At 39.3% G+C, this 20,000-nt stretch overlaps 2 protein-coding genes across 8 annotated transcripts in view; one reads left to right on the top strand and one right to left on the bottom strand.

The window, feature by feature from the left end:
- The window catches only part of LOC138051809 (furin-like protease kpc-1), a 371,910-nt gene that overhangs the window by 342,127 nt on the left and 9,783 nt on the right, over positions 1-20,000 (top strand). The window lies entirely within an intron of this gene.
- Positions 1-20,000, bottom strand: part of LOC138051811 (uncharacterized) — a 215,030-nt gene that overhangs the window by 17,668 nt on the left and 177,362 nt on the right. The window contains exons 1-9 of one of the 7 annotated variants that reach the window (XM_068898087.1): positions 16,213-16,430; positions 11,746-12,316; positions 11,380-11,534; positions 10,916-11,052; positions 9,897-10,008; positions 9,677-9,760; positions 9,341-9,527; positions 8,717-8,806; positions 7,435-7,629 (exon numbers count right to left, since the gene is read on the bottom strand). In XM_068898087.1, coding sequence (XP_068754188.1) covers positions 7,526-7,629; positions 8,717-8,806; positions 9,341-9,428 — 282 coding nt within the window. In that variant the 5' untranslated portion in view covers positions 9,429-9,527; positions 9,677-9,760; positions 9,897-10,008; ... (2 more) ...; positions 11,746-12,316; positions 16,213-16,430 and the 3' untranslated portion in view covers positions 7,435-7,525. Of the gene's footprint in view, positions 1-7,434; positions 7,630-8,716; positions 8,807-9,340; positions 9,528-9,676; positions 9,775-9,896; positions 10,009-10,915; positions 11,053-11,379; positions 11,535-11,745; positions 12,336-14,381; positions 14,748-16,212; positions 16,431-20,000 lie in introns of those variants that run through there. The other 6 variants (XM_068898078.1, XM_068898077.1, XM_068898079.1 and 3 more) reach the window with 6 other exon arrangements.

The raw sequence follows: 20,000 nt of genomic DNA on the forward strand, positions 1-20,000 counted from the left end.
ACACACTTATGTCCAGAAATGCACACGATGACAAAAATGGCAGATTTGGCAAAATCTTGGCAAAATTAGCGATTTTGGCGATATTTTGCAAATTTTGTCAAATTAGTTCATCCACTGGTATTGATACCACATGGGTGAACATTGGCAATTTTGGCGAATTTGACAAATTCGGCAATTTTGGCGATATTCTGCCAATTTCATCAAATTGGTTCATCCATTGGTATTGACACCAAATGGGTGAACATTAACGATTTTGGCGATATTCTGCCAATTTCGTCAAATTAGTTCATCCATTGGTATTGACACCGCATGGGTGAACATTGGCGATTTTGGCGATTTTGGCGAATTTGACAAATTCGGCAATTTTGGCGATATTCTGCCAATTTCGTCAAATTATTTCATCCATTGGTATTGACACCACATGGGTGAACATTGATGATTTTGGCGATTTGGGCGAATTTGACAAATTCGGCAATTTTGGCGATATTCTGCCAATTTCGTCAAATTAGTTCATCCATTGGTATTGACACCACATGGGTGAACATTGAAGATTTTGGTGAATTTGGGTTAGGGTTAGCAATTTTGGCGAATTTGACAAATTCGGCAATTTTGGCGATATTCTGCCAATTTTGTCAAATTAGTTCATCCATTGGTATTGACACCGCATGGGTGAACATTGGCGATTTTGGCGAATTTGACAAATTCGGCAATTTTGGCGATATTTTGCCAATTTCGTCAAATTAGTCCATCCATTGGTATTGACACCACATGGGAGAACCTTGACGATTTTGGCGAATTTGGGTTAGGGTTAGCGATTTTGGCGAATTTGACAAATTCGGCAATTTTGGTGATATTCTGCCAATTTCGTCAAATTAGTTCATCCATTGGTATTGACACCGCATGGGTAAACATTGGCGATTTTGACAAATTCGGCAATTTTGGCGATATTTTGCCAATTTCGTCAAATTAGTTCATCCATTGGTTTTGATACCTCATGGGTGAACTGTGGCGATATTGGTGGTTTTGGCGAATTTGACAATGTCGGCAATTTCGACGTTATTTTGCCAATTTCATCAAATTAGTTCATCCATTGGTTTTGACACCACATGGGTGAACTTTGGTGATTTTGGCGAATTTGAGAAATTCGACAATTTTTAGCGATATTTTGCCAGTCCAGTTAGTTCATTCATGGGTATTTACACCATTTGGGTGAACATTGACAAAATCGGTAATTATCCCGATATTTCAAAAGTGTACGCGCTCGTTTCAGTGATTAGGCCGTGCACTATTGTAACATTTTAGCTTTTATTTTACGGTTCCGTTCACAAGATCCTCTTGCCCTTGAACAATTATCATTCATGGACTACGGGAATGCGGACTGCGGTGGCACTTCATTATGCTGCTTGCCCTTTGAAAATTTCATTCATCAGCGTACAAATTCTTGATGATTTTGGGGCTCATTTGTCGAAATTCAAGCATGCTTCCAACGGACCTGTTTACTTTCGCGTTTCACTCAGTCATTTTCCGGTGCGACTGTTAAATGACATGAAGATTTGAAAAGGCTTTTCCACTTTGTTTTCCCTCTCATCTAACACACTGGCGGCTCCCCTTCTTAACTTTACATCCGCTTTAAAAGCGGAGTGAAAAAAAAACAAAACAAAAAAAAAAAAACTTGAATAACTTACAAGAGAAGAAAGAGGCTATCTGTGAAATGAACAGACACAAACTAGCCGATATAATATAGATATTGATAATCAGCAAAATTAAATTGTTGAAGCAGTGTTGTGGAACGTACACTTACACTCCAGGATTCAAAGACTTAGAAATGAGTGAAAACTAAGTTGCGTTTTTTTACTATTTCGTCATGGAATGTACATTTTTTGCTGACCCTTTGCAATGACAAAGTTAACTGTAGAATACCCTGTCACTCGAATAAACTTCTGAATCATATTGAACTTCTGAACCCGAAACTAATAAATTCAAGTTGAAGTATGAAATTTATTCAAAACAGTATTTCTCGTTCTTAAAGCATTGCAAATGAAGTGGCGATCAATTGTGAATTTTACGGTTAGATTAACTACACTTTTCACGAGATCGTGTCAAGAAAATAGCACCCGTTGCAGTGATTAGGTCTAAGTACTCTTTAACATTTTCCTTTTCAATTTACGGTTTGGTTAACTACACTTTTCTCGAGATTGTGTGAAGAAAATAGCACTCCTTTGCTGATTAAACCTAAGCGTTCGTTTCAGTGATTAGGCCTAAACCCTCGTTAACATTTTAGCTTACAATTTACGGTTTGGCTAACTATACTTTGCACGAGATTGTGTGAAGCAAATAGGACTCGTTCATTGATTAAGCCTAAGCGCTCGTTTCAGTGATTAGGCCTAAGCACACTTTTAACATTGCGTACGTGTACCGCGTAGTCAGCTAGTTAAAATACCTCGCCATCTTGAATTTAATTCTTTCTGCGTACCGCGTACTGCGTAGCCAGCTACTTAAGATACTTAGCAAACCTTGACTTTATTTTTTCCGCGTACCGGGTGGCCAGCCCTTTACAGTAACGGCCTCGATGTGGCGGGGTAAACTGCAGCTGCTCCAAGATAAAAAGTAGTTTTCTACTGTTCAAATGCTTTTGGCCTACTTAAGCCCACCGCACACGGTGAGGAAAGAGCTGAGCATACTCCATCGCGAGGCGGTTTGCTCATCCGTTTCCTCATGTTTGCGGGAAAATTTGGGTGAGAACTTCGCCTTGCGAGGACGTGAGGATAAAATCAAACATGTTTGATATTTTTGGCCTCGCGAGGCAAATTGCTCACTGCACCTCCTAAATCCACAACATTTTGACCACTGTGATGGCGAATATCGTTGTCGATAAGAGTACAGACAACGCTGAACCACTTTCGATTTGTTAAGTTGATACGTATCTCTCGTTCTTATAGCGCATTCAACGAATCATTTTACAATTCCGTTAACTTTCATTCGCAATAGCACTTGATTTCTGAATAAGACTAAGCGCTCGATTCAGTGATTAGGCCTAATTAAGCACTGGCAGCTTCTGCAGGTACCGTACCGGAGCATAAGCACTCTCGTAAAATTTTAGCTTTCATTTTGTGGTTCGGTTTACTACACTATTCACAAGATCGTGTGAAGAAGAAAGCACTGCATTATACTTAACTACACTTTTTACGAGATCGTGTGAGGAAGAATGCACTCGTTTACTGAAGCCTAAGCGCTGGTTTTCCTGGTTAGTCCTAAGCACTCTCGTAAAATCCTAGCTTACATTTTGTAGTTCGGTTAAGAACACTATTATTAGGCCTAAGCATTCTCGTAAAATTTTAGCTTTCATTTTGCGGTTCAGTTAACTACACTTTTCACGAGATCGTCTTGCCCTTGGACAATTTTCATTCATCGACTACAGGATTGCGGACCGCGGTGGCAGTTCATTATAGCAATATTTCAAAAGTGTAAGCGCTTGTTTCAGTGATTAGGCCTAAGCACTATTGTAAAATTTTAGCTTTCACTTTACGGTTTGAAGAAAGCACACGTTTACTGATTATGCCTAAGCGCTCATTTCAGTGATTAGGCTTTAGCACTCTCGTAAAATTGTAACTTTCATTTTGCGGTTCGGTTAACTACACTTTTCAAGAGATCGTCTTGCCCTTGAACAATTTTCAGTCATCGACTACGGGAATGTGGACCGTGTTGGCAGTTCATTATACTGCTTGCGGCAACACATCGGATTGTTGTTTATTAGTTTGCGTTTTTGTTTCTTTCAGTGTCATAAAAGTGGACAAGAAATGTGCGAATTCAACACAAAGGTTGACCATTGTTTCTGCAAAGTCAAAAATTCACTCTCGTAGACGAGGTTACTTTTTTTAGTCTTTAATATCACCACGTAATTCTAGCTTTCATTTTGTGGTTCGCATAACGTACAACACTTTTCACTAGGTAGTGTGAAGAAGAAAGCACTTGTTTACTGTTTAAGCCTAAGCGCTCGTTTCAGTGATTACCGGTAGGCCTAAGCACTCTCGCAAAATTTTAGCGTTCAGGTTCAGTTAACTACACTTTCCACGAGATCGTCTTGCCCTTGATTGCGGGGGGTAGTTTCTAAAGAAACTATGGTGCTGCGTCGATGGGGAGGTAATATACAAAAATTTGGTTTTATCAACGGAGTTGATAATGTAAACTGACCACCGTACAGAGAATCTCTATACGGTGTCCAATTTACATTATCAACTCCGTTGATAAAATCAAATTTTTGTATGCAGGATTGCGGCCGCGGTGGCAGTTCATTATAGCGAGATTACGAAATTAAATGAAGACTTATGCAGAATTAGTAACTAGACTTTTAGAAATCAACTCCTTATAAACCCTAGTAAAACTATTTTAATTATCTTTGGCACCAGAGCGATGGTCAGCAAAGTAGAGGATTTTCGTCTAAATTTGTTAGGAAAAGAAATTACACCAACTACCGTTGCTAAGGATCTGGGAGTTATCCTGGATCCCTGCTTGACATATAACGATCACATAGCTTCAACAGTGTCCGTTTGCATGGTGCGCCTAGGCCAGATTAATCAAGTTAAACATGCTTTTGACCCAACCACCTTAATGCCTTAGCTTTTAGCAAGCTATATTATTGTTGTAATGTTTAGAGCAACACCTCTGAGTACAACTTAAGTAGGATCCAGGCTGTACAGAATTTCGCGGCTCGTATCGTTAGCAGCTCAAGGAAATACGACCACATTTCCCCTATCCTTAAAGATCTAATTTAAGTGGCTACCTGTAAGACAGCAGTTGTATTATCGCCACGCAATTATGGCCTTCAAATGTATGTCAGGGTGCGCTCCAGCCTCTTTATTTTCTAAATATATTCAAAGAGCCATGATCACAAGGCGTACAACGAGGAACTCCCAGATGTTAAATATGCCTTTGAACTTTCCACTTCAGGACAGTCAAACTCTGGAACTCACTAGATTCGATTCTTAAGTTGAAACCAACACTACAGGACTTCAAACGTTTCCTGAGGAGAAGCCTTCTCTCTACTTTTTTAGTGACCTAATTGCTCCACTTTTGCTTTTATTTCATTAATTAATTAATAATTAATCGGTTCGATTATGTCATTTACTAGTTACTTAGTTAATCAATTTACTTGTATATAGCATTAGTTATCTCTTGCCTTTATTCTGAAAAGCCCATTTGGGATGAATAAAGTAGTTTATGTATGTATGTATGTATGTACTCAGACGACGAACGAGGAGACTTGGGGCTCAGTTAGCAGTTACACTACAGTGACTTAACACGACGTATATGTCGATTTCTTAAGATGGCGTCTAAAAGAACGCTTCGGTCTGATCTTTCCGGCGGATCACAATTCAGGAAATGTTTATCGTCTTGTGGAGAATTTTAATTTTGCAACTTCTGTTCTACTGGGTGTCGACATTCTTCTACAGTTGTGGTAGAAGGATTTCAATTTCGACTGATGGCAAGATTCGTGAAAAGCTACTATAAAATTCACAGGCACGACATGCATGCATCTTCACGCAATGCTTACTTTAAAGTACATGTAATGGATCATACGACAAGGACATATTTTGTGTGTGGTTTATTGAATCTAATTCCTTGCAAGCGGACATTGGTAAGATTCAAATAACTGCTTTGAAACTCTTAGTACCCGTTGGTGAAGTCATTCTTACATGAATTGTCAGAGTACGAGGCAGTTATACATGTCAGTAATTAAATTGTTCCACCGCAGTCACAAATGACAACCTTGCCATGACTTTGTTATTTGGAGCCACGTCCCGTTGCCATATCTCCCTATTTTGCCAAATTCCTCTTTCCCTCGTTCTTCATGCTGGTTGTTAATTTTCTAAAATCATTAAAATTCAAGAAACGAACTTTTGTAATTTGAGGTCAAACATTTGAAACAACACTGGAGATCGAATTCTTCTTTCATTAATTTTGTTCGCCACATTCGCCAACTTTTATCGGCCCCCTCATTGCTTCATTGCTTTGCCTAGTTGGCGATTGTGGCAAAATTGTCATTTTCGCCATATTGCCAAATTTCGCTGCTTTGGCCAACTTTTATGGGCCCCCTTCACTGCTTTGTGTTTTTCCTTGTTGGTGATTGTGGCAAAATTGTCATTTTCGCCATATTTGCCAAATTCGCCGCTCTCGGCAACTTTTATGAGCCCCCTTCACTGCTTTGTGTTTTTCCTCGTTGGCGATTGTAGCAAAATTGTCATTTTCGCCATATTTGCCAAATTCGCTGCTTTGGCCAACTTTTATGAGTCCCCTTCACTAATTTGTGTTTTTCCTCGTTGGCTAAATTGTCATTTTCGCCATATTTGCCAAATTCGCCGCTCTCGGCAACTTTTATGGGCCCCCTTCACTGCTTTGTGTTTTTCCTTGTTGGCGATTGTGGCAAAATTGTCATTTTCGCCATATTTGCCAAATTCGCCGCTCTCGCCAACTTTTATGGGTCCCCTTCACTGCTTTGTGTTTTTCCTCGTTGGCTATTGTGGCAAAATTGTCATTTTCGCCATATTTGCCAAATTCGCCAACATTTTCTCACTTTTGCCATTTTTTGTTGTTGTGTGCATTTCTGGACATATCTCTACAAACACGGCAAGCACATGCGTGATTTTTTGGGCCTTTTTATTTTTATTGTAGTCCAGTTTTCTATATTTTTGGGGCGTTTTTAATAAAGCAATTATTCCACTCACGTTTGTTGGATATGAGATGATTATAGCCAACTCGGCGCTACGCGCCTCGTTGGCTATCTACATGTATCATCTCATATCCAACGCGCGCTCATGGAATAATTGTTAAATAGTTTGACCCTGTTTTCAAGTGGTAGATAAAATATGAGCGGGAGATCTGTATGGGCGTTTACAATGGCGAGCCGATGGGTGAGCCATTGTAAACGTCCATACAGATCGGACGCGAATATTTTATCCTGCTTGTGAAATGAATACATTAAATTGAATACAAAGTATTGTTATTTTAATCAGTAGAGGTCTGTATCAAAAGTTAATGAATACTAACTAGCTGAGCAGGAGTTCATATCAAAAGTTAATCAAAAGGGTAGGTCTACGTGATCAGGTGAAAAGAGGAGGGAAAAGAGAAAATTGAACACATCTGTTACTGTGTGCTACTCACTACTCTTCTACTCATATGGGCTCGTGGCCACCAATGTTGAAAATGGTCAATTAGGTTTGTGTTCGTATTCACGTGAAAACATTTATGGAAATGAAAGTTTAATACAGTACAAAATTGTGAAGTGTGGATCAGGAAGCCAAAGTTTTTTGTGGTGAGGCGGTTATCAACCTGTTAGGACCCACATGATCACCCATCAACTAGTAGGAAAGTTGACTAAAGGCACGATCTGTAAGTGGTGTTTTTGGGATTCATAGTGTTAAGAAATATCAAACATACTTGTTCATTTGAGCATACAGTTGCTGCAATTTTTCAGGTTCGGATTCTTGCTCCCACTTGGCTCGGATTTCATAGTACATTTTCAAGTATATTACATAAACATCCACGAAGGATGTTCAACAGGTTTGTTTAAGCCTCCTGTCCATTCTGCTTCCTGGTCTGCCCATGCTGCAACCTCTTCCCTTCGAACTGGGGCTAAAAAGTAGTTGTAATGGATTACATACAAGAGGACCGTTCAACGTTAAAGGTATACTGATTGCTTAATACAGGTTGCCCGCATTTAGGGGTTTTTAGGCATAATTTAACAATTATTCCATGAGCGCGCGTTGGATATGAGATGATAGATAGCCAACGAGGCACCTAGCACCGAGTTGGCTATAATCATCTCATATCCAACAAGCGCAAGTGGAATAATTGTTTTATTAAAAACGCCCCCAAAATATAGAAAACTAGACTAAAATAAAAATAAAAAGGCCCAAAAAGTCACGCTTATGCTTGCCGTGTTTGAAGATCATGGTATAATGGCTCATAACCCATGATGGCTTAGCCAATCAAAACTCTCGAATTCCATTATCCAATGATCCAGTTTTTAATGATGTCCATTATTATATCTCTTAAACAGTACGTGGGCTGTGATTGGCTAAATACATATAAGCGGGCCGTATTCTACAGTACGGCCCACTTTACAGCCCACTGAATTTAAAATTTCGATAACACATTATCTAGCAAGTTTTTCATGTCGTTTCTGCTACATAAATTCGTAAAACTGTTTGAATCTTTCAAGCAACTATTTCAAACAGCCAGGAAGATTTAGTTTAATCTTTGTAGCAGTTGAACTGTCCGCTTGACTTCGACTAGTTTCTTTGCACGCACGCCGGATTAACCTCAGAGATATACTAAATACCTTACTAACATCGCTTTCTCGGTCCGTGCTGTAAGTTTACGAATCCTCGTTTTCCCTGTCGGTCCGTCACTTACAGTACGGACGATAACGCGGCTAGTAAGAGGTATATAGGTTAACAGCAGTCTCTTTCTTGTGAAAGAGGATGGATAAAGAGTAGATTTTGTAGAATAAAACAAAGCATAAAAAAGACTGAAGAAGAATGTGATATGCAAACTAAGGTAGCTACGGTAGAATAGTATGTAAGTGGACATCCACTTTTATAACAACACGACCTTTTATTATAGGTCTTTTCATTTTCAAATGTAATCATTCAATAAAGACTTTTGGAAACTGAAACATGATGTAGGGACTCCGTTTGGATGAGCATTAATCTCACACCTGGGAGGCTGGCCAATGGGTTAATCAATTCTTCCTCTGAATCTTTAATTACCACCACTCCTCTCTTCATGCGATCAGATAACAGCTTGCCTAAAAAATGAATAGGTACAGTATATGTAACGAGAGGGAGTCTAAGTTATTGAAGGGAACTCAATAATACACAACCTCTGAAAAAAATATTTGCATTTAAACCAACGTCCTCCTGATCACTAGTTGGGTGTGAAGAGGTCATCTTCAATAACGTTCGATTACACACAATTATAAAGTGTGAGTGTGTATGTGTATAAATCAGGTAGAGCAGAGACCTGAAATCATGGTACTGATTTGAAGAAAACGTGTTACTTTCTCCGTGGTGCTAGCTAAGGTTTTGAAAGGTCACAATGTGAGTCAGAAGCAATAGGGTTAAAAATACGAGTTTTGCCTAATTTGATGGTATAATGATATTGTTATTGATTGCTTACACAGGCACAGTTTACAAAGAAGCAGGTCATCGTAAATAAGTCTTGTTCACCTCAAACTTGGCATTAACCCTAGAGTAAGAACCAACATTAAGCCTACAAAGGGTTATTGTGATGTTAAGGTTTGGATTTGGATTTCTGCACTCACAGAAAATGTATTATTCACCTAGGTTAGCAGATTTCTTCTTGGCATAAAACAACAGTGCATCGGAGAGCACATCAACCCTATAGTTTGGCCTCATCTCCTTTGTCATTTTTCCAAATCTTCAAAGATAGGACCAAAGTCTCTTGAGGACTTCACCATCAGTGAGACCAAAACCAGAATCAGATACTCTCCGGGGACTGTACTTAATCTGGGGATAAATAAACAAAGCATAAAACAATACAAAGGAAAGCAATCCCATTAGAAATACACCATGGCATATTCTCATTTATCCTTTGCACTAAATGGTGGTCATTATTCAAGGAAGAAAATATATCAAGGAATGAAAAAACCACACACCTGGCAGTTCGCTTTGTGTCCATAACTATGAAAAATAGGAATTGCCAACTTAACAGACTGCAAAATGTGGTGCTGCCCTTGAGCCTAAGCAATGCATTCTTATCAGTACAAAAAAATAATATACATGTACCATTAATTTGCAACTTTTTACTAATGTAAAGATAAAACAGACCAGCATGAAATTGAATACAGTACGAGTGAGTGGAAATTGGTACTGTACCTGCAGGTGAGTTTCGAAAAGGCATGCAACATCATAAAGGATGCACACATTAAGTGACTGACTGCTTATTTCATCCAAAAGATTGTTTAGAATCCAAACTGGATAAGCAAGTCTATGGCAAAGAAATTATTCCACATGAATGTAAATTCTTAATGAAACCCTATATAGTGAATGATTCAAAACATAACTCATGAGCAGCCCAAAGTGACATAATTATCTTGACACATTAAAGTTTATTTTCCGTCCTCTTTTGCCTTCTTTCCATATTTTGGTATTTTAGAATAAATTTAAACACAACTCTGTGGGCACGTGAACAACAAAAGACACCCACAATAAAAACGTCTTACAGGATTTTAAGTGTTCGTGTACGTGTTGCGTAAATGATTTGATGTTATTGGGGCTCATGAATATTTGCATGAATGTTTCACCCTGACAGGCTCTCGATTTAAATTCGTAATATTATTAGCTACACAAATCTTACATGAGGAATGTTTAAATACACTGTATATTGGCTTTAATGGATCATCATTTATCACCAACTCCTATTAAAGGTTGAATTTTCTTGAGTATGCTCTCCAAAATAAAATACGATACATTTCATTGCAAAACTGCATTCTATGGGTTCATTATTAAACATACTCATCAAGAAAATATGCAGGACCACATTGACACACAGAGATTAAACACATCATAAATATGATATTAAGCTATACTGTCTTAGAAAGACTGCATGACAATTCCGGGGATGGGGGGTAGGGGATGAAGGGTTAGGTGGCGAAGGGTATCATAGCTGAAATAACCCAAACCTCTACAAAAATCGTAAACTTAGGCCTAGTATTTATCCAAAGCATAGTGTTAAGGCCTAACTTAAACTAGGTTATCAATTTTGTAAAGGTTTGGGTTGTTTCAGGTATGGTACCCTTGAAATCATGCACTCCCTACCACACACCCTAACCCCTAACCTCCTACCCCCCGAAATAGTCATGCCGATAAAATGAAGGCAAATAATGTTAGTTAACCTTTCGCCTTGCTTCACATTGATAAACCTCTTGGGAAATTCATGGCGGCAAGCTCTCCCAAATATTGCCGTTTCACAGAGTGCAGAATAGCGGGATCTTGAACAGACTGCATTCCCTGCCATGAAGTCACTACATTCCTATGATATAACAATATTTTAAAAAAGAAAACATTAAAACCCTGGCACATGCCTGAATAGTGTATCCTCAGAATATTACACCATTTCACCATCTAGAAGTCAATGCCATAATATGTACTGTGTACATTTTCCCAATTTCCCCTTAATACAATCAGTCTGACATACAATGCAATGGATTTGGAAGGTATTCTAATCAAAGAAAATAAATCAATGATATTATCTAGTGATTTCCATTAGAAAATATGCGTTTAAAAGTGTCAAGTCTAGGACAATATTTATGAACAACCACACCTAATTATTAGGAAATATTGCTCAACGATTACACACCTCCTTTCCTCCAGTGGTTGTTGGGTGTTGCTGCACAAAATCATCAACCTATAGGTCATTATCAAATACTGCTGTTCCAAACAGGGGTTCCCTCACACTTTTGCCAGCTGCTTTTTTGCGACCGCATCCATGGATTACAGAAGAGTTCCATGATTCTGAAGGAAGTAATGTTGTTATCATTGGTTAATAGAGTACAATAACTCACGCTCAGAAATATAACTTTAATATCATTTTGTTTGCTCTGGCTCAATTTTGTATGAACTAAACTTTCCTGTTTCACCTTTATGCACATGCCAGTGATGTACTGGGCCTATCTTGAAATTCATTATAATGTTAATATCTCTTATAGAAGGTTCTACAACCTACCTTGGGACAAGCAGGGCAATCAATTGTGTCAACGCAATCGACTTCACTTGCCTCAAACTTCAAACATGATAGTCTATGACGACATATCCTAAAATTGAAACCTCTCAGATTAATCTTAAAATGTTAAATGCCACAAATTTAACAAGTTTATCATATACCAACTCAAGTGAAGCTATGATCCTCAGTTATGAACACAATTTTAGCAATTGCATAGAGAAGCCATAAAAATTCAGTGATACCAGTGCAACGTTCTAACTAACTGACCTATTAAGCCATTGGCGTTGGGTGCTGGTCACTTGTGGGTTCGAATGTTCCTATTATGATTCAGTCAGTGCTTGTGTCATCTTTGAAAATCGGGGCAATATACCAGTACCAGTACATAGCTCATGTTCTGGCAGGGATATCATTTTCAGTATTTGTATGGATCCATACCAACTTGAACATATGCACATATGAACATATGCTTTAGACAGATATAATTGTGCACTTTGTAAAAACACAGTCAAATTATTAATACTCATCTGAATTCTTCAAGACTGTCAATGATGACTGGATATAATTTCCTCTGATTCTACAGCAATAATTTGGAACTATTAAAATTGAACAAAAGTACACCTACAATACAATTATGAATACATGCATAATAGAAAGCTCCCCATAGGGGCTTTTCAGGGCCAAACAAACACAGCTAACAAAACGACAGAAAAAAGCAATCACAACAACTGTAATCCCAACTGGCCAGAGGCAAACTAGTTGGTTATTTACAAGTGCAGATGATAAATTGAACCAGAGAATGCCAGGAACAAATTGAACGAATGGAAAGAGCGGGCCTTGAACTTGGAATCTCAAGGCAAGCAACCCCAATCACTGGACCACACTGTTCTGTTGTTTCAATTAACCAATCTCTACAAACACAGATTACTTTATTATTATTAGTAGGTGAAATATACCAGTTCTCTTGGACAAAGAAAATAAGTTAACTACACATCTGTTGTTTCTGTGTAGTAACGTGGTCACAGTTAATGTGACATGAAAACAAGTTTAAAAAATATTTAATAATGTTATATACTGGTAGATGGAATTTTATGTCCAACAGCGAGCATTCTCATTGACTAAGTTGAGGTGAAATGACACCTAAACAATAAAAATGTTTGCCAGCTAAAGTCTCTGATCAGGCAACAATGCAAAATCTATGAAATCAGAGGGTAACAATGCACTGTAACCTGCGAATGTTCACCAACGACCTCCTTTGATATATATATATATATTTTTTTTTTGGGGGGGGGGGGGGGGGGCACATAACAAACTAATTAATGACCGGTAAAGCGAGAAACAGTTAAGTTTGTTTCCCTTGAACCTCACTGGTTCCCTCAGCTTATGCCTCGGGGAAACATTCAATTTGAGATTCGAGGGAAACAAAATTAACTATTTCCATCGGGACAGTAATTAAGTGTTTAGTATTTAGGGTTACCAGCCAACAGCAATGTGTTTAAAATTCTGCAATTCATGATACAGTTCAGCAAAAGGTCAATAATTATTAGTAGTATACTGATCGGAAATAATGAATGATTAATTTGCAATTTGGATACAGAATGCCACTAAATTATTGATCAAGTTTCTCACACATTCCTTTGAAGCCAGTTTACAATATTCAAGGGCCCTTATATCTATGCCTTATACGTATGATCTATCAATAAATATTGGTAGTTACATGATGTAATAGCAACAACAATTTAGAACAAGTTCTTAATGTGTGAACATGAAGTGACATAACACCACAAACTAATTATTATCATTACAGGTTGTGGTTGTTAGTGGTTGTGGTTTAGTTTTCTTGCGATTGATTCATTTGGCTTTTTACTCGAAACTCAAGGACATTTTATTTAAAATTAATAATGTTTATGGTTTTGGAATTTTCAAAGTAAGGATAAGGCAGCTAAGTTGCATAATAGCTCAAATGAAATGATCTGGCATACTGGATTGTTTCATAAATCAAAGCATGAAAAAAATGCTAACTATTCACTCGCAGTAACTTTGTTGTTTATTTGTCAACCTTTGGAACTACTGATATAAGTGTTTAGTAGACAAGTGCATTATCCATGGTAAATGTGGCTACAGGAAAAGGGAGAGACCTCTCCCTTTACAATGTTTTATTTCTTTGATTTTTGGAGGTACGCATGTGGGTATGAGCGTATATCGCTACGCCCCTGTTCAGCTTGCATACCATCACAAAAAGTAAACTATATGGCATCCGTCACTTTTAAAACTTCATAGGAAGGGCAGTGCATTTCCATGTCCAGACCATTGAGAGTTAATCATTAAAGGTATTTCCCAATACAGGCATTTCCCTGTTCCCAGGAACAGTTGCCATAATTGGGAAAACGTTTTCCAATGGCCAGGAAAATGGGTGTAATATTATAAATCTTTTCTAATATGTACATTCAGCTTTGAAGTCAGCGAAATGAAGTGGAAAAGCCAACATTTCAATCAACCCCCCTCAAAAGGCTGCTCAATATATGACAACCCCCCTTAATTCTTCTCCAAAATAACATTACCCCACCTCCCTAATAAATGAAAGCCCCCTTACTGTTTCCCCCTTACTGTTTTTTTTGCAGTGTCATTTAAAATGAACTCACCTGATGACTGTTAAGTGGCTTTTGGACAAAGTGACCCAATAAAATTAATGTTACTGTTAGAGTGCACCTCACTCCAAGTGTTTTTCACTGCAAAGTTGAATCTTTCCATCTATGCCAAATAAATTTTTCCATGTTCTCCTTGAAAATTGGTTTCAATGCACAGTAAATTTAACAAAACTCTCTCCATGTTTTGTCACTTTCAAGGCCTAGCTAGCAAGAAGCAATAATCAAGTCTTTAACCGAGGTGATCCCTACCAAACTGCTCTGCATTGCAAAAAAGTTCCAAAACAGTTTGTTCCGTTATAGTTGAAATTAACTCATGCCTCTCATTAGCTTTGCAAGTATCTCTCTGGTGTTGAGATTTATCTTAAACAAAAGAAAATATTTTGAGTCAAGTTGGGCTTAAGTTATGTAGAAGCTATTGAATGGAGGCCAGGCAGAAATTTGCTGCTTTGCACTGCCCACCAGAGTAATCAAGGAGGGAAATCTTGTCTTCCACTGCAGGCCAAAGGCCCGCTCAGTGGTGTTCTTCATTTTTGTATGGGTCTTCTGGTACCTGTAGGGTTTGATTGTATACCCAGTCTCCTAGGAGCCACCCATTCCCGCCTCCTCCACCCTCCATACATGCTTGCAAGTAGCTGGCATTAAAAATAGTTGAATCATGTACAGAGCCATGCCATATGCAAACAAAATTTGTAGATGACAGGTGAGCATTGCACTGTCATCACATTAATAGCATGAAAACCCTTGTGACAAACAGAGAGATGTTCATCACTGTCTGGGTGCCAGATAGGAATGAGAGAGCCATCAATTGCTCCAGTCACTCTGGGAAAGCCAGCTATAGGGTAAAACACGCCCGGGGGTGGGACTCCCATATGAAACAGACAGGGAAGCTCGTCGTCTCGCTTAGGGGTGTAAATTTTGGATTTTGGTATCGCCTAGGGTGTTCCGAGCAAAGCGCCAATATTTTAAGCCGCCAAGGTCTTGTTTAGGGCTCCGCGAAGAAACACAGAATTACGCGAAGAGAAACAGAAGTCAAATTTTCTTTTTAACTTGTTTCTAGGGGTCAAAATTTGCTTAAGCCACACCCAGATTGGTCTCCTTTTGGGTTCAAAAAAAGCTTGAGCCACGCCCAGATAGTCTCCTTTAGGGGTTAAATTCAAAATTTCCGACGAGCATCCCCGTCTGTTCCATATGGGTGTACCCCCCCCCCCCCCCCGGGAAAACACGGTCACATTTACCTGAAAGATTTATAAACATGAATCTACTGTCACACTTGAACACCACCAAAACAAAACAGAGATAAAGCGGACCGCCGTGGGAACAACGTACGCAAAGAAGTTCGTTGTTTGATGAGCATTAATTGATAGGTTTTGTCGAGTTTGAGTCCATATAAAAATTCCTTTTTTTCTCGAACACAAGCATGTTTTATTCTTACACAAGGAGACAATTTCCTCTTTGCTGTTTCAGACAAACGGAGCAGCATTTAGCTGGGTATGTTTTGTTTTTTGCTCAATATCACGTAATGGTCGATCGCTTCTCCTTTCCAAATTTTCCCTGCCAGTAGTTTGCATCCCATTTATTTATTGTATGTTTTTTTTAACAACATGTCATTTGTTTTTTGCTGGAAATGCTGCAGCCAGTTGTTCCCTATTAAGACTCTGGGTGCTGCGAATTTAGATGTGAAAAAAGTAGACTCACGCCAAAACAAACTGCAGTCCGTGTTTAAGTAAAGGCTTGCTTTATTGCCGATTCCACCGAAGTTTAATATATTAACATCTGTAGTTTTACGGCACCGAAAGTTGGTGGGTATTAGCCTGTATTGGTTTACCTGAGTCTCCGCGAATTGCATCCTCTCTAGATCGATCTTCTTTACAATACACCGTTCAATCAGCCAATTTAATCTTCCTGTTGACAACCTATGCCTCTCAACTACTTCTGTATCGGTCATATGATTCAGTACAGGCCTCCCTTGGTATGTTCTTGGCCGACAAACTGCGTAACAAAAGTCCGTCTTCGCCAGCCATTTTGTTTTGATGCAGCAAAATGATGTTACCCTTTACGTAAACTTTAACGGGAGAGTAACGGGAGCTCCAAAGCTCCCGTAAGTTACCGGGCAAGTTATCGGGAAAAATAACGGGATCGAAATTAACGGGAGATTCGAGAAACACCCGAAAACTTATCGGGTAATTACCGGGTGACTTACCGGGCACGGTAAGTTACCGGGTCTTTCGAGAAACAGGCCCCAGGGGCTCGTTTCTCGAAAGTCCCGAAAACGTTTCGGGCCCGTAAAGCCATTTGTGAAACTGCCAACCGCTTGTTTTGAAAAGCCGATCTTTTAACATGTTTTCAAGCTAACTAAAAGAAACATGTCCGTGAAGTTTGACGACTTAAATCCTCTCCGTTCTTGAGATACAAAGGGATTTGTGACACCCGAAAATGGCCCGTAAAGTTTCGGGACTTTCGAGAAACGGGCCCCAGGGCCGGATCATCTACCAGCACGCGTCTTAACAGAATGTGCTGTCGAGATAGCTCCATCGCTTTGCAAGTTGATGAACGCATCGTTCACCACTGGTTCAGTTCCACATGCCTGGAAACAAGCTGACATCGTTCCGATCCACAAAAAGGGGCCTAAAACTAACAGAGAAAATTATCGCCAAGTATCACTTACTTCCATAGCATGTAAGGTCTGTGAAAAGATTGTAAAAAAAGCGTGTGGTAAACTTTTGGCAAAATCTGGGTATTTTTAACCCAATTCAGTTCGGGTTTCTTGAAGGCAAGTCAACCGTGACACAGTTACTTACCTGCTACAATGACTGGGCCTCATCTAGAAACAAATCAACACCTACAGATGTCGTATTCCTCGATTTCACTAAAGCTTTCGATTCAGTTCCCCACGAACGTTTGCTCCTCAAACTGAAAGGTTATGGAATCGAGGGTAACTTGTTGAAATGGTTTAGAAAATTTTTGACAAACCGCCAACAACGCGTGGTGGTACGTGGTACCTTCTCCTCGGGGACCCATGTTAAATCCGGAGTACCCCGGGGAACAATTCTGGGGCCTATTCTATTTCTCATTTATGTTAACGATATATCATCTAACATATCGTCTTCCATCAAAATGTTTGCTGATGACACAAAGGTGTACAGAGAGATCACCGATTTTGCAAACGACACCCGAGCCCTTCAAACGGATTTCGATCGTTTGGCGAACTGTGCGACCCTCTGGCAGCTTAGATTCAATCCAGAGAAATGTGAATCGATGCGTATAACTCACAGCCGTGACAGGTCGGTCCCCTCCTATACAATGGGATCAAGTATTACGTCTGTCAAGTGTACGAAAGATCTAGGAGTCCTTATCTTCTCTGATTTATCGGGGAGCGCCCAAGTTCACGCCGTTGTGCACAAGGCAAATAGAATCTTGGGGTGTCGTTTATAGAACTCTTGGGCCCTCAAATGTAGAAGCTTTCTCTACCCTGTATATGTCCTTAGTGCGACCTGTTCTCGAATATGCCGTTCCAGTCTGGTGTCCATACCTAGTCAAGGACATCCTAGCACTCGAAAAAGTCCAGAGGAGAGCATCGCGCCTTGCATTAGGTCAAAGAAGAGGAGATATGGAGTATGAAGACCGCCTCAAAATTTTAAAATGACCCACTTTAGAGAAACGCAGACACTACATCTATTCTCCCTTGTAGAGTGTTATAAAACCGTATTTGGCCTAAATGGTTTAAATGTTAGTGACTTTTTCGAAGTAGCTTTAGATACCCGGACGCGTGCTAATCATCCTTTTAAATTATTCGTGAAAAGCGCAAAAGTAAATCCCTATAAATACTCATTTTTCGTTCGTATAGTAAAGGATTGGAACAGCCTACCACTGCACGTAGTAGAAGCTGAATCTTTTAACATTTTTAAAACCAGACTGAAGTCTTTTCTTAATTTGTAAATATGTAATTATGATGCTTGTTTTAGTTTTTAATTCCAGGAAACGTTATAGGGTCAACCTCGTTTCCTTTTCATGATGTATTTTCATATTTTATTTTATCATCGTGAATAAATTATGCTTATGCTTATGCTTATGCTTATGACGACTGCCGACTCTAAAGTGCGAAAAGTGCCTACAATAGCTTTTCCTCGTATTCGCTCAACCGGTCCAAACCGGCGTCACAGTGATATGTGTATCCCCTTGATGATATGGAAACTAAGCAAGTATGACATTGCATGAAGCAAGACACCAACCAAGAAAAGTGTGGAAATTTTGAGTGAACCAATGTGCAATTTTTAATAAATAACAGATTGAGTGGGTGCAGTGCATAATCTACATGATGTAATATCTAAGGGGTTTTAATGGCGTTGGAAATTGGCGGCATGTTTGACTAGAGTCGCCATCTGTTGTCATTAATTAGGGCCGTTTATACGAGAGAAAATGAGCCGCGGCTTACATAAGACTCAAACACCCCACTTAAATGGTACAAAATCTAAGTTCACGGCTTAATCCATCCTCAGCTACAACAAGTTGCAAAATTAGTGGAGACACTTCACCTTCTTGGGGTGTTATTAATCTACCTATTACATGTATCTCCCACACTGCAGCCCCCCCCTTTCCCCCTCCCCCCCCCCCTCCCTTTATCAATGTTGCTAGCAATACAAAAAATGTTGAAAACTTAAACAGTCAACATTGAAAGGGGGAGAAGGTGGGGGATGTGGGAAAGGTTGGAATTGTAGATACGGTGGGTATTGGTAGCAAGAAAAGCTGTTTTTTAAAGGGAGTGTTGCACCAATTTGGCAACCTGTTGTAGCTCAAGCCGCAGTTTATCCTGGCCATAGGGGCTTTGGGTTGTGCTTTTCTTGGCTGCGGCTTACCTCTGACATGAAAGTGTTTGTACAAATGTACTCAAGCGTTTTCGGCAGCTTGCTCAAGCCTTGAACAGGTCATGCGCTTGTTTTGTTATTATAGCCCAGACTTTCTTTTTGCTTCTATCCATTCACCTGCAAAAACGGCAAGCGCGAGAAGTGAAACATGCAAAGAAAAAGATTGCACCAGTTGGCTGCAAACTTAGCCGCGCACCAATTATATGAGCATGCATTTCGCGTCCTATGTGTACCGCAGTGGTATAAATGGCCGAGTTGATGTTTTAAGGAGCATGCATTTTGTGTGTTATGTAAGCCGCACTCGTATAAATGGCCCAGTTCCTGTTTTATGTAATCCATGTAAGCCGCAGATTATTTTTTTTCATATGCTGGTTAGCCCTATTGTCAAAAATATTTGGTTTAGTTTTCAAATATTAGTTTTCATTCCTCAAGGGAACATTAGAACTCATAAATGACCAGCTCCCAACGTCAGTGGCTTCATAGCTCAGTTGGTTAGAGCGTCGCACCGGTATTGCGAGGGCACTGGTTCAAACCCCGTTGAAGTCCTGAGTTTTTCAGTCTTCTCTACGCAATTGCAAAAATTGCGTTCATAACTGCGAGGATCATAGCTTCACTTGGTTTCATATCCGCAGTTCATATATGATCCATTTCATATATAATTTCATCATTTAGGGAAAAAAGTTGCCAACTTCTCTGAGTGAGGTAGAGAATGCTTTTCATCAGCTGTTGGTGCTTATAAAATCAGGGAATC

This window comes from Montipora capricornis, chromosome 6 (assembly GCF_036669925.1).
Source record: "Montipora capricornis isolate CH-2021 chromosome 6, ASM3666992v2, whole genome shotgun sequence".
NCBI lineage: Eukaryota > Metazoa > Cnidaria > Anthozoa > Scleractinia > Acroporidae > Montipora > Montipora capricornis.